Here is a 15,355-nt window from a genome sequence, read left to right on the forward strand (position 1 = left end):
CCGACATCATTTTGAGTCCCTACAATAACCAATATATCCCTATAGCCAAAAAAAAATGCACCCCTTTGAACTCACATATTCAAAACCTATAAATGAGACCAAATGACCTTCAAATCTCATTTTGTTTTCTCCAGTGCATTCAACACTTAGGATTTTATATTCTTGTGTGTCTAGAATACCAGCTCTATTGAGAAGTTAGAAACATTCTCGTGTGTCTAGAACAACATCTCAATGGAAATGTCGGAAAGATTCCATCGAGACTCTCATTCTCTTCTGGACAAATTTAGCATTCCATGTGTGTGGAATATAAACCTTAATTAAGGGGGGATTGGGTGAAGGGTCCAAAAGGAGGCCCTTAATAGGATTCCCATCCTAGGTAGGCAAAAAATAAAAAGCAGGTCCAAAGCGTCAGGTTGGGAAAAAAAATGACGAAATGACCCTCGGAAAACAAAGTATTTACGGTTCATGCCATCGAAAATTACAAAATTGTCATCGAAAAATTACAAAATTGCCGTCGAAATTTCTCGGGAAACGATTTTTTTTTCTGAAAAAGAATCTGACAACCCGTCCATCAGAATCTGTACTGTTCAGAAATTTACGGAACTGCCACCGAAAAATTCCCGGGAAACGAAATTTTTTTCGGGAAATTATTTTATTTACTGGAAATTTTTTTCTGTACTAGACACTTTTGCTGGGCGGGAATTTGAAATTTCGTAAAAAAATTTGAAAATTTGAGCGGGAATTTGAAATTTCGTTTGAAAATTTCAAAATTTCGAAAAAAAAATTTTGTGACCGGGAAATTATTTTATTTACTGGAAATTTGGGTGGGAATTTGAAATTTCGTCCAAAAAATTTGAAATTTTAGACGGAAAATTGAAATTTCAAAAAAATTTGAAAATTGAAATTTTTTGTGTACGGGAAATTATTTTATTTACCGGGAAGAGATGGTTTGCTGGGCGGGAATATGAAATTTCGTTTGAAAATTTGAATTTTTCGTGTACTGGTAAATTATTTTATTTACCAGTCAGTTTTTTTTCAGGAAAACGTCAGCATGTCCCGTTCAAGGGCAAGAGGGGGATAAAAATAAAAAAACTGACATTTGGACCTGCAACTAATTTTTGGGCAAGAGTGGATTTTTTTTTTGTTTACCCCCCAGATTTTGGACCTTTGACTCAAAAATCCTTAATTAAGTAGATATAATAAAGAGCAAGGAATCGAAAGTATTGTAATATGTTTAAAATACAGAATCAAGAACATTATAATATATCTAAAATAAAGAATCTAGAACTTTCTAGTGTATCTAGAATCTGGAATCAATAGCATTCTATGGATTCTAGAACTGAGCATGAAATCAAAGTATTGTAGTTTTTGTTCAAAATACAGAATCAAGAACATTCTATTATATCTACAATAAAGAATCAAGAACTTTCTAGTGTATCCAGAATTTAGAATCAAGTCAATTCTATTGAATCTAGAACTTGGAGTCTGTAGCATCCTAGTGTATCCCGTTAACTTTGTTGTTTTGTCTCTCTAATTCTCTCTTACTCAATATTTCGATATTTCTATCCACTCAATTTCTTTCTACTCGCTCGTTCTTCCCTCCTCTCAATCAGCACTCTCTCACTGTCCATGCCTTCTGGGCCAAACTAAAGAGGAATTGGGTGTATGGTATGTAAAGCCCGCAGTGCCTATAAAACTTTTCTTATCCAAATTCAAATCTCATACTTTGGGTGTGATCGGCTTTTCAGTGACTACATCTAAAAGAAATTTTGTAGAGAGGCGTTCTATAGACCCCCCCCCCCCCCCCCCCCCCCCTCTTCTTGCTATATGCACTTCCTGCAACCAAAATTTGTGGGAGATTTTGGGCTGGAAATCCAGCCCGATACCTAGCCAGGAACGTCCGGGTCTGATGGTCAAACTTAGCAGCACTAAGCCCACTAAGGCCAAGTCATGTTGTGCCCACGTAGCCCATCTAGAGATAGTGAACGAGCATGGGCTTCACTGAACAAAAAACCACCCGAACCTCTGACCCGGTCTATGGGCCCGTGTATGCTACCTTTTCTATGGGTATGCACACTAGTAGAGCGCCTGTGCAGTAGGCCCGTAGGAAAGCCCAGAGAAAGCGCGCGTGTGAAACACGGGGGTCCAAGGATCAGTCTTCTCGGTGTGGCGCCTTTACTGCTAATGCTAGCCGTTTCATTTTTTTTTCCCCGCCTTAGAATTAAGGGCTAGATAACCAATGCTCTTTTGATTCTGGAATCTGGACATTAGATCTATGGTGGGATGTTAAATGGTTGCATTAAGTCTGTTTCATGCCAGCCTGAACTTCCTATTCGCGGCCTTCTCAGTCCTGCGCTTTCCACCATTGTCTTCCTCATTTTTCAACCTTTCTTTTACCCTAACTCTTTAGGGCCTACTCCCTTCTAGACCAACCCCCTAAATTCTTCAACCCATTTCTCAGATTTCAACAAAATGTGAGTACACTGGAGTCTCAACTGAATATTATAATTTGCTACTTTGCTTCATCTTTATTTTTAAGATACTTACATTAATAATTTAATATCTCTGTTATTTGTTATGTAATTTTTGATATAATTCGCAGGCCAAATAATTTCTATTATGTAATTTTTGTAGTTGATTTGTATCCTCAGATTTCATCTATGAGGACAACTTTCTTTAATTGTACTTTGTGCATGGATTTAGTGAAACTTGCTTAGCCCGACTTCGGCCGCAAGATGCCATGTTTTCTGTAAAGTCCTGACCGGGATGCCCGACTCAGAGCCCAATAAACCTATCATGTACCACCACCCGCGACGGTACTTCGTGCATGGATTTAGTGAAACTTGTTTTGCCCCACTCCGACCACAAGATTCGATTTTTCTACAAAGTCGTGACAGGAATGCCCGACCAAGAAACCAGAAAACCTGTCATGTTCCACCACCCACGAACGTACTTTGTGCATGGATTAGTGAAACTTGCTTGGCCCGAGTCCAATCACAAGATTTGATGTTTTCCATAGAGTCTTAACTGGAATGCCCGACCCGATTTATTGAAACTTGCTTGGCCCAAGCCCGACTACAAGATTCGGTGTGTCCTATAAAGTCCTGACTGGAATGCTCGACCCAGATCCCTTCACTAGGGAGGTTTATGTGTAAGTAGGTTGCCTTTACAATGACTGGGCGCCCATAGAATTCCCCTTCACTCAATTGGCAGGATTTAAACTTGTCTATAGACTACAGGTAACTCCGGAATTTGCCCAAGGAATAAGACAAGGAATGAACAGAAGGAAAATTCATCTATAATAGTTAGAAATCGTTTTCATCTAGTTTGAAATGGATTTTCTTGGTATAACGTTTATATGATATAGAAAACGACTTTTCGGAATAGAAAGGAAAGTGTGAAACTTCAAATATAAAGGAAAGAAAAAGAAAAGCTACCCCTTAAGATAGTTATTTTATGAGTAAAATACGTCACTATGGATAAGAATATAAGATAGAGACAATGAAACATAAAATAGTATTATTTAGACATGTTCATCCATTCTAAAGACGTGCTTGCTCCTTATTCTATGGCACAACGAATATGTCAACATTATCAACTCTTTCTAGTAATTAAACTACTGCGTGAAATGCGTGGGATATCCTCACCCTCCGATCATGGTGATCTCATATCGTTCTTGCTATGTTCTTCTATTTTTTTGAATAATAATTAGTGTATATTATATTAATTCTTTTTAAATAATTATAAGATTCCAATTTTAGTCACCTGTGAAAAGATACACATGTTACCACTTGTTCATTTCTTATATTATGAATTTCAAGTCAGCCACCCAACTTACTGCCAACATTCCTTTCAACAAAAAAAAAAAAAAAAAAAAAAAAAAAAAAACTTACTGCCAACATTGAAAACCATGCTGAAATTATTTAACTCCTTACATTGATTTGGGATTTTTGAGTCAACAGTCCAAAATATGGGGGGTAAACCCAAAAAAAATCCACTCTAGCCCAAAAATTAGTTGCAGGTCCAAATGTCAGTTTTTTTTTATTCCCCTCTTGCCCTTGGACGGAACATGCTGATGTTTTCCTGAAAAAAAAAATGTCTGGTAAATAAAATAATTTACCAGTACACGAAAAATTCAAAGTTTCAAAATTTTTTGAAAATTTGAAATTTTCAAACGAAATTTCAAATTCCCGCCCAGCAATCCATCTCTTCCCGGTAAATAAAATAATTTCCCTTTTTTTAAAAATTTCAAACGAAATCTTTTTTTTCGAAATTTTCAAGTTTTCAAATTTTCGAAATTTTCAAACGAAATTTCAAATTCCCGGCCAAATTTTCAAATTTTTTGAAAATTTTAAATTTTTTTTGAAAATTTTAAATTCCCGCCTAGCAAAAGTGTCTAGTACAGAAAAAAATTTCCAGTAAATAAAATAATTTCCCGGTCACAAATTTTTTTTTTCGAAGTTTTGAAATTTCAAATTCCCGCCCAAATTTTCAAATTTTTTTACGAAATTTCAAATTCCCGCCCAGCAAAAATGTCTAGTACAGAAAAAAATTTCCAGTAAATAAAATAATTTCCCGAAAAAAATTTCGTTTCCCGGAAATTTTTCGGTGGATGTTCCGTAATTTTGTGAACAGTACATATTCTGATGGACGGGTTGTCAAATTATTTTTCAGAAAAAAAAAATCGTTTCCCGAGAATTTTCGATGGCAATTTTGTAATTTTCGATGGCATGAACGGTAAATACTTTATTTTCTAAGGGCCCTTTACGTAATTTTGACCCCCAATCTGACACATTGGACCTCCCTTTCATTTTTAGGCAACTTTGGATGAAATTTTCATTTTGGCCCCCTTTTTGGACCAATGGCCCAACCCCTCATTGATTTGATGTAAATGAAATTTGAATACTTTCCAATAGTAAGTGTTTTTAAGTCTGAATGCAAAGAAACAACTTCCGTACGTTAAATATAACAATCAAACTAGTTTTGCACCTCACAAGGGGATATAATTAGGGTCGATCACCTGTTATTATTAATAAATGAAACAAAAAAATGTCACAAATTTCAATTGAGCAGATAAAAGAGAACCACCTAAATCTGAATGAAGAAATTACACTTGTATCTTTACAGTTATAATATAGAAAAGGTTGAGAAATTTTAGACACATTCATTTTGAAGTTAGGTTAGCAACTTTGGGGGGTGCCAGAGAGATATTTAACAAAAGTTAGACTTAGCTACTACCTTTACAAGAAATTGAGCCGAATACCCGATTTCAATGGTTTTAGTATATGTTCTATTTTGTATGATAAAAAAACACAAATTTGTATTTTGTTCGTTTAAAAATTTAATATTTATATTTTGTTTGGTTAAAAACCAAAATTCAATGCAAACCAATAGAGATATTTTTGCAACCCTTTTTGCAACCAGTCACAACTCTTTCGCAAACAAGTCGTATCCTTTTGCTACTAGTCACAAATCTTTTGCAACCAGTTACAAACCTTTTGCAACCAGTTGCAAATTACAGAAACACTTAAGACTAAAAAAAAACTAACTAATTCTTTTCCATTAACACAAAAAATATATAAGGAATTTTGACCAAATTTCTCATAAAAAGATAAATTTTCAAACAATCTCCAAAGTTTTAATAACCTTTCAATTTGGAACTCAATTTTATCAAATAAATCTTTTGGTCCAAACACATAAGATTGAGACCAAGTGAAAGAAGAAAGTGTTGATATTGAAAGAAAAAGGTAACAAAATTTTATTTTTTCTTTATCTAGAGAAAGAGAGATAAAATACAATAAGAGACAAAAGAAAGAAAAAGATTGCTAAGAGCTTTTCATGACTTGTAAAAAAGGGTTTTTTGAGCTTAACCCCTCAAAACTAATTGGTAATTGAGTTTATCCCCTTCAGTAATCGGTAATTGAGCTTACCCCTTCGTATTTAGAGTTTTTGTCAAAACTACTAAGGACATATTTGGCATGTGATGATAATAAATTAAATAATATATAAACAAAATCAATCTTTGCTAATCATATTTGCGACCAAATCAAACAATAAAGTAAGGTAGAATCTCTACTAGGAATCATATTGAAGAATAATTGATCTTGGTAGTCACAATTATTTCACGTAGATCACACAACCTTTTTATTTTTGTCGATAATAGTAAGTCTAAGAGGGTAAGCTCAATTTCTCATCATTGAGGGGGGTAAACTAAATTACCAATTAGGACGAGTGGGTAAGCTCAAAAAAAATCATGACAAAGATACGACAAGATATGCATCGACGACAGAGAGATGAATCATCTTTCTCGTTATTTTCACATAATAGTGAGGGAGACATTAGAGAAAATAATGACAAAATTAAAAACAGAAAATAAAGTTTAACACTTATGTACTCTCGGCCTATGTATACATGTAATAATGTAATTGCGAGTCATTGATGATAAATAAATAATATTGCCAATACATGGAAAAATGATTTCTTACCTGGTTAAAGAGAATTGAGTGCAAATAGCAACATTAAATTGAAATACCTAAAACTAAATATCTAATTTTTCTTTTGTTCTTCTTCTTCGTGTAATCATCTTCATTATTAGAATACAAGGATCCAGATGAGAAGATATAAACCGCCCTATCTATATGAAGATTTAGAATATTATTTTGTTTACTTGTTTAGTTATTTTGTATTTAACCTAGATAGAGTCCTAGGAAACTAAGATACTTATATTTTAAATCTACATATACCATGAGCGGTTGATATTTGATATTTTCGAATATCGATCCATTTCGATCCTTATATTCTGATATCCATCTTCACCAAAACAATACACTTTCAACCATATTATTTGTTTACTTGTTTAGTTATTTTGTATTTAGTCTAGATAGAGTCCTAGGAAACTAAGATACTTATATTTTAAATCTTCATATACATTGAGCGGTTGATATTTGATGTTTTCGAATATCGATCTATTTCGATCTTTATATTCTGATATCCATCTTCACCAAAACAACACACTTTCAACCATATTATTTGTTTACTTGTTTAGTTATTTTGTATTTAGTCTAGATAGAGTTCTAGAAAACTAAGATACTTATATTTTAAATCTTCATATATCTTGAGTGGTTGATATTTGATATTTTTGAATATCGATCCATTTCGATCCTTATATTGTGATATCCATTTCACCAAAACAACACGCTTTCAACCAAAACAGAACATATAGAGATGGTGTTGATAGATTGTTAAATGCTATATTGCTGTTGATTGGAAGGGTCAGCCCATTACAAGTGGAAAAGGTCTTAACAAAAAAAAATTACAAGTGGAAAAGGTCTTAACAAAAAAAAATTACAACTGGAAAAGGAACTAGATAGAGATAACTTCCTATCGAGGATACGATATCAAACGTATGCACGCAGCTTCCTTGATATGGAAGAAAAGACTAAAGAGTTAAACGGCACATGCGAAGAGAAGATCCTGGACAATGGGGTCCACTCATCTCGAAAACTACCAACCCCACGCAACACAAACAAAACGTGGCAATTATTGATTGGCAAAAAAAGTTGACTATTCAGTTTAACCTTCTCTTACTGAAACAGAACATGTTCAGTTTAGATTTCACCATGGTTAACTTGGTTGGTTACCATTAACCTTAGGATAATTGCTAAAAGGAGCTGCACTCTTACTTAGTCATACCTTTTACCGAACAAGTAGCCTTTGGTCGAAAAAGTACCTCCTTAATAAAAAGAAAAAGTTCTACATAAAATTGAAATTAGTCTAAAAAAGCAGTTGTGGGCCTAAAATATCAAGTTCGAGATGGTTAAAATTAAGTTAGAATGTAATAATGTCACATTTCAATAGGTAAAAACGTATTTACATGTACTACATATGCAGTTGTATCAGGTGCACTGAGCTATGTCGGGTGTACAATGGATTAAGTGAGTCGCACATGGGTAATTTCAGGAGAACAACATCATATTACATCAGATTATGTACACGACACTTCAAAATGCACGGTTGAAGGTTCTGCTAACGAAAACGTTCATCAATCATGATGTAAGTCTCTGAGGTCTCGGATCCGGCCAAGGGCGAAACCAGGGGGAGCTATCCTTGGTTTGCAGTCAGGGTTATAAAGGTAAGTAGTAGAAATACCTAAACAAAACATTATAGCCAGGTAGCTTAGTGGTCTTTTGCTCTATCTAACGCACAACCCATCATGAGTTCAAAACTCATCACCCTCATTTCCTTCTTTTAATCTCTAATTGTACCTTCTTTTAATTTCTAATTGTTAAAGTACTTATGTATTGCCCCGTATGCTATATTTATTATCAGTTTTAGTCCCCACTTATGTCCCCTATTTAGATCTAATTCCTTTTTTTACTTTTTTTTTTTCTTGTGCTAAGTCAAGTTTTACCCATTTCGTTAGTTCATTCAAGTTTGTTTTAGTTATTTCGTTATCCCCAAATTGCCAATGATCTCATACATTATAAACTGTGAAAGTTGTTTTTTCTTAAATTCTTTATGTTTGAACTATTAACGAAAATTTTCATATTTGACAAAAATTGTTCTTAAATTCTTTATGTTTGAACTATTAACGAAAATTTTCATATTTGACAAAAATTGTTTTTCAATACTTGTTAGTGCACATACGTTAGAAATCAATTTTTTTTCTCAACAATTTTAGGCTAGTCCGGGGTAACTTTAAATCCTGGCTCCGCCCTTGGATCCGGCGTTATATAGGTCAACAACCTTGTTTCTTCACTTGTACATGACTCTTATACTCGTGAAATGGAGCAAGATTTAGGGGAAGGTTTTGTACTATTGAAGGTCCAGTTAACGAAGATCTTCATCATAATGTTTCGGTCAAGCCAGATAACAACTTCATCCAAATCTCCAATTCTGCTTTTTTCTTGTGTGAAGAAGTTTTTATTGTAATTTTCTTTTCTCCTCGAAGTCGTGTAATTTCTTATGTAGTAAATATCTGCCTTTTCGTTAGTTGTTATTCTTCTGCTTGTAATTTCTTTTGTAATCGAACTCTAATTATTAATAAAATCTTCATTTATTGCATTCATTGTACTTTATTTTGTTCTGAGATCGGGATCCCTGACTCTAATATACTTTTGAGCTCTGATCTGACTTTTGAGCTCTGATATGACTCATGAGCACTGATAAGTCTCTTAACTTTAAAATTTAAGCTACACTTAAAACCTTTTTCTTTGTTCGTCATTATATTGCACAATCTAACGTCTGACTTTGCTGTTAAACTCTGGTCTAGACTTCTGGTTATGGATTCTACTATTGAGAAAATGCTCTATTTTTTTAGAAGATACTCTACTCTTCCACGGAAGGTCTGCATAACTCAAACACTAAGAAATGAATTATTAGACATTAGTGTAAAAGCAAATGTTAGCTTCTTCTTTCACGAAGCTTTCCGAGGTGTCCCTCAAAAAATTAAAACAAGTATAGTTTGACTGTGCTTGACTGAGCATAACTTTTTTTTTATTGCTTGTCGTTTATATCAGTTTGGGATTGAGGCTTGTTCTCAAAGGCTTTTTGGTGTCTAGCAGAACAGGATTTATTCGTATGTGGGATGACATGATTTTATTCGTGTTTGGTTATGGCCTGAAAGTTCCATTGCCAAACTAGGAGGACCTTTATTGTGGTATGGTCTTGGCATGACAACTGCATAGTCATACTAGCATGGCTTTATATTTCTGGTGCCTCGTTATGGCCCAACAGTTTCATCGCTAAACTATCAAGCATTTTTTTATTACTGGTAGCCTAATTATGACATGGTCGTTCCTCATCAGACTAACAGGGATTTGCTTTCCTGGCGGCCTTGTTACGATCTTGCAGTTCCATCGTCAAACTAACAGAGCTTCTCATTTGTCGGCTTCGTTTATTAATCCAACGACTGGAAATGGGTTCAACCCCTATAAATAGGGGTTGAAGTGTTGAACCCATTCTTTCATCTCCCACTCTCTTCATCTCTCTTGTTTCTCTCCATTTCATTTCTAGCTCTCTTTTAATTTCTTCCTCTCTTTCTTTCAAATTTTTTCTGTCTTTTCATTTGTTCTCCTATGGATCCATTAGGCATCAACAAATTCGACAACCAAAGTTATACGAAAATGTTGTCCCATAATTCTACTTACCCGTCGGCTCAATTAGGAGTTGATGATTATGAAGTATGTGAGGATTCTTCCGTGCAAGAAGGGACGACTTCAACAAAGATAACTAGACGAGAACCGTATAAGCCGAATGAAGATATTTTACTTGCTAATTGTTATTTGAAAATCACATTTGATGCGGTTGTTGAAAACAGTCAAAAATATAAAGTATTTTGGCAAAAAAATATCGGATGAATATAATGCGAGTGTAAAGTTTCAACGCACACTTAGAAGTTGTAAATCTCTTTTCAGTGAGATAAGCTCGGAATGTCAAAGTTTTATATCTACTTTGAGGATAATAAATAAAGTTCTAAAAAGCGGGGAAAACGATTATGACCGGGTAATTGTTTCAAACTTTTTAATTCATTTTTTCTATCTTTTCACTTCATAATATATACTTAATATATATTTTGTTTATTTCAGTTACAAAGAGCACTTGAAATGTATACAAAAATCACCAAGGAAAAGGCTTTAGGTTAAAACATATTTATAAATTTTTGATGACACACGACAAGTGGATGGCAGACATGCCAGGAGAGTCAACATCCGGCAAAAGAGATTCTAATACCAATCAATCACCAATTGACCGTAAACAAGCCAAAGCAAATGCAAGAGTTGGAGAACTATCCACACATTCTACAACTTCAAAAACTCAGAATGAAGGATATTGGGAAAAAAAAGATGAAGAATCGCAACAGAGAGCAACAACTTTGACGGAAGTTGTACGGGTTTAACAAGAGACCCTACGGGTTCAACAAAAGTATCTAGAAGCAGATAAGGAACACAAGAACCGACAATATGGGATAGACTTATTGAGGATTGATGTTAGGTCTCTCGACGAACATGGTGCACAAATGCTTATTGCAGCGCGAGAAGCTTGGTTCAACGGTCAACCACGAGACCCAAGAAACCCCTTTTAGTTATCTTTAATTTTTCTATCGTTGTTTAGTCGTATTTAAGTAGTTTTAAATTTTTAATCAATTATTAGTTGTAATCGATGTTTTTTTAATTGAATTTTATTAAGTAAATTGGGAAATTTCATTTTTAAATTTTCGGCCTCAAGAGAGGCTGAGGCTGGAGCTAAATTTTTGAGGCAGAGCTGAGGCAAAAAAATTTGAGTGAAAAAGTGATTTTTTCGGTCTAAGACATGCTGCCGTTGGACTTGCTCTAAGATCTGCCTTGTAATGATGTAATCTAGTAAAAATGTAACGCTATATAGTAACCTCCTATTTTAGTCACCAGTGTCGCACCAACAAATTGACCACTAAAATATCACAACTCCTAATTTTAGGGTCAGTTCTAAACCGACTAGTTTTCTCTCTCTCAAATCTCCATAACCAGCTTCTTCCTCGAACCTCAAACCGATTTAACCCATATGCGAAGAGTTTCAAAATTATTGGGTTGTCAACAGTTCAATTTCTTTTTCGTTTGATTCTCTATCTCTATCTAGTCCTTTTATTTTACCAAATTCAATTAGTATATATTTTTTATATTTAATATTATTTATACCCTTTCCAACTTTCTCTCTCTCTCTCTCTCTCTCTCTCTACTATTTTCTATATAAACAACCCCATACCCATCTCTTCTTCTTCAATTATCACTCTTCATGGCTTCCCTCAGATATTCTTCTTCTTCTTCTTCTGCCGGTCCAATGTCGGTAATGATTGTTACCCTTTTCTTATCTTCTTTAGTTTTATCATCTGCTTTAGATATGTCGATCATTAGTTACAATGAAAAACATGGTGACAAAACAAACCCTAATTTGAGAACTGAAAAGGAAGTTTCAGATCTTTATGAATCATGGCTTGTGAAACATGGGAAAGTTTATAATGCTTTAGGTGAGAAAGATAGAAGATTTGAGATATTTAAAGATAATCTCAAGTTTATTGATGAACATAACTCAGAAAATCATTCATATAAAGTTGGATTAAATAGTTTTGCTGATTTGACTAATGAAGAATATAGAAATTTGTATTTGGGTACTAAACCTAATTTGGAAGAAAGGGTTTCTTCTAGTAAGAGCAATCGTTATGCTTTTAATCTTGGTGATGAGCTCCCGGAATCTGTTGATTGGAGAGAGAAAGGTGCAGTTGTTGATGTCAAAAATCAAGGAAGCTGTGGTTAGTCTTCTCTTCCCCCTTCTCTTTTTTTTTCAATTTAATTTTAATTTTCTCTCAATTTTATTTAAAAACTGAAAATTAAAATAATTATGTAGTTTATTTGGTAATCCTGGTTAAGGGTAATTTTTAGTGACTAGGGTATAAAGGGTATGTTTATAATTTAGTTTTGGTGCTCTGACTGGTTCATCCATGATTCAAGGATATCATGAACTCATTTATTTTACTTCACAGATGACAGATCTAAATCTGTTTTTGCAGATCTAATTTTAAAAGATGATAATGGTGATGGAAAAAGAAATTTAGAATAGATATGTATAAGACACTAGGAGAAAGAAATAAGATTTTACTGGAGAAACAAATTTAGGGAAAAGGAATTTTGAAAAAATAAGCAAGCTTTACAAATTCTAGGCCCGATCGACCCGAGTCCGTTCCCGTTCGAGTTCGAGCAAACTACCGGGCTTGGATGGGTGTTGGATTTTCTCGCCTAGCCGTCCGGAGCTCTAAATAACTGTAGGCGACGGACTTCGCCTCTTTCCCACCTTAATGATATTCACTTCTATTTATTGATTTTATTTCAACTTGAAGAATTCTTTTTGGTTTACTTTTTTATCTATGATATGGTTAAAATGTTTAAGAAGTAAACGTATATGCTTAATTTTAAATTTTTTTATCAAGGACGAAAATTATATGTAATTTGGTTAACCTTTGAGTTAAAGATGGATCATGAATGGGCCAATTTCACCTTTTCTTTCATCTTACTAGAACTGTAAAAATGTTGCTAAATTGAGTGTTTGTTAAAATATTGAAGGGAGTTGCTGGGCATTCTCAACTGTTGCTGCTGTAGAAGGCATAAACAAACTCGTAACGGGCGAGTTGATCTCATTGTCTGAACAAGAATTGGTGGATTGTGATAAATCTTTTAACCAGGGTTGCAATGGAGGCCTTATGGACTACGCCTTCCAATTCATAATGAAGAATGGTGGCATTGACACTGAAACAGATTACCCTTACAAGGCTGCTGATCTCACATGTGATCAAAACAGGGTCAGTTTTCAATACTTAAAATCGATACTACTTTAGGTGGTTTCTTTTAGATCCTTACCGAAACTAATTTGTGATTGTTTGTTTCGTTTTGCAGAAAAACGCCAAGGTCGTGACAATTGATGGGTATGAGGATGTGCCTTTGAATGATGAGAAGGCTTTGCAAAAAGCTGTTGCTAACCAACCTATTAGTGTTGCCATTGAAGCTGGTGGCCGAGCTTTCCAACTTTACCAATCGGTATATATCTCCCTTTTATTTTCTACATTCCATTAGTTATTGCGTGAATAGATCACAAATTTTCTTTAAGAACGCGACGAATAGTAAATAGATCACAAATTTTAAACTTAGTCAATTTAGTAAATGTGTTAGTTTTGAGATCGGTTTTTTTTTGTTTGTGAGTCTGAATATAAGAGGCAAATGCTCTTCTAACCCAACAAGTTGCCCAATTAGATCACTAGATTGAAGTATTGCATATATTAGATAATTCTGATTTGAATGATTGAATTGTTTTCGTTATAGTTGAATGTGAAGTATCAAACGGAAGCCCACTCCCTTTACTTACCAAATGCCCATTATTTCTTTCTCTAGGGTGTATTCACAGGTACCTGTGGAACAGCATTGGACCACGGTGTAACTGCAGTTGGATATGGCACTGACGGCGGTAAAGATTACTGGATCGTACGAAACTCTTGGGGACCTAAATGGGGAGAAGAGGGTTACATCCGAATGGAACGAAATCTGGCCAAAACCAAGACAGGAAAGTGTGGAATTGCGATGAAAGCTTCCTATCCCACAAAGAAAGGCATGAACCCACCCAACCCCGGGCCATCCCCTCCTACCCCCGTGAAGCCTCCAAGTGTATGTGATAAACACTACTCCTGCCCTGCTAGCACTACTTGCTGTTGTATATACAAATACGGTCGATATTGCTTTGCTTGGGGATGCTGTGGCCTTGAGTCTGCCACATGCTGTGACGATCACAAGAGCTGCTGCCCTCATGAATACCCAGTTTGCAACATCAACGCTGGAACATGTCAAATGAGCAAGGACAACCCAATCGGAATTAAAGCTCTCAAGAGAACTCCTGCTAAGCCTCATGGAGGGATGAAACATATCAATGTTTGAGGTGTTTTGCTTGTCTTGATCCAGGGAGGAAGATTCATGGAGAATGGATTGGAAGATTTACTTGGTTTTTCTGAACCCTTGACAAATTTAAAACTTGGTTGATTGATCGTTTATTACCGTTTGACAATTTCGAAAGTGATTATTGTACAGAGAATTTAATATTTCCCCGTTTCAAAACGAGAGGTTATTCTCATTGTCTAATTTACTTTCCTTTGCTTTCAGTTGCCTCTGTAAATATGTTCTTTCTTTACTAGTTAGTTCAATGAAACTGATGCTCTGATCTAATTTACTCTATTTTACGACCACTTTCAGTAAGTTTTCTAGTTCATCCCGTTATTTGTTAGGTATTTTCTTCAAGCACTTTAAAATCAAGATCTTCGTTCCCTGTGATCTTTTGAAGCAGATAACAAAAGGAAATGGTCATAGTTTCTTTTTTCTTTCTTAAGTGAATTGTTTTCCGTTAAACAAACGAGTTAGGAAAACAACGAACAGTTCCATCTCCAATCTCGGCATAACAGAATGCCATTCTTTAGAGCATTTCAAACACCTGGTTTGCTTTCCAAGCTCATCGGCTTTGCAATTGGGTGATCTATGTACAAATTTACAAAATAAGATATCAAAAGATGACCGGAGAGTTTTAAATGTTGCCTCAATAATATCGTTAGAATCTCCTTCGAGGATTAGGCTCACAAAATTCAGGTCTCTGGCCATTGATAATGTGTGAAGAACAGCCGGAGCTCCCCCCTCATCTACAGTCCTGCATCGAATAATGGTGAATTTTCCTGCAATACATTTAGATAGTGAATCATGAAATACTATTCCGATTGTTGCATCTTCAGTAATTTTTGTGAAGGAAACATCAAATTTTGCATTTTATTATGTTTGGTGGAGGAGGAGTCCATTCT

At 34.8% G+C, this 15,355-nt stretch overlaps 1 protein-coding gene across 1 annotated transcript; it reads left to right on the top strand.

Annotated features, from left to right (window-relative positions):
• Positions 1-11,345: 11,345 nt before the first annotated feature.
• Positions 11,346-14,744, top strand: LOC147533261 (cysteine proteinase mucunain-like). The gene is made up of 4 exons (XM_086645247.1): positions 11,346-12,283; positions 13,092-13,327; positions 13,422-13,562; positions 13,914-14,744. Exons 1-4 carry the CDS (start codon positions 11,770-11,772, stop codon positions 14,448-14,450), a joined length of 1,428 nt encoding a protein of 475 aa, XP_086501373.1. The 5' UTR covers positions 11,346-11,769; the 3' UTR covers positions 14,451-14,744.
• The last annotated feature ends 611 nt before the right edge of the window (positions 14,745-15,355 follow it).

This window comes from Eschscholzia californica, unplaced genomic scaffold (assembly GCF_041429995.1).
Source record: "Eschscholzia californica isolate CP2 unplaced genomic scaffold, dmEscCali1.0.p SCAF_6, whole genome shotgun sequence".
NCBI lineage: Eukaryota > Viridiplantae > Streptophyta > Magnoliopsida > Ranunculales > Papaveraceae > Eschscholzia > Eschscholzia californica.

Coding starts and splice junctions, on each gene's coding strand:
- LOC147533261 (XM_086645247.1), top strand. CDS start 11,770: ATGGCTTCCCTCAGATATTCTTCTTCTTCTTCTTCTGCCGGTCCAATG. Junction 12,284..13,091: donor CAAAAATCAAGGAAGCTGTG/GTTAGTCTTCTC, acceptor AAAATATTGAAG/GGAGTTGCTGGGCATTCTCA. Junction 13,563..13,913: donor CTTTCCAACTTTACCAATCG/GTATATATCTCC, acceptor TTCTTTCTCTAG/GGTGTATTCACAGGTACCTG.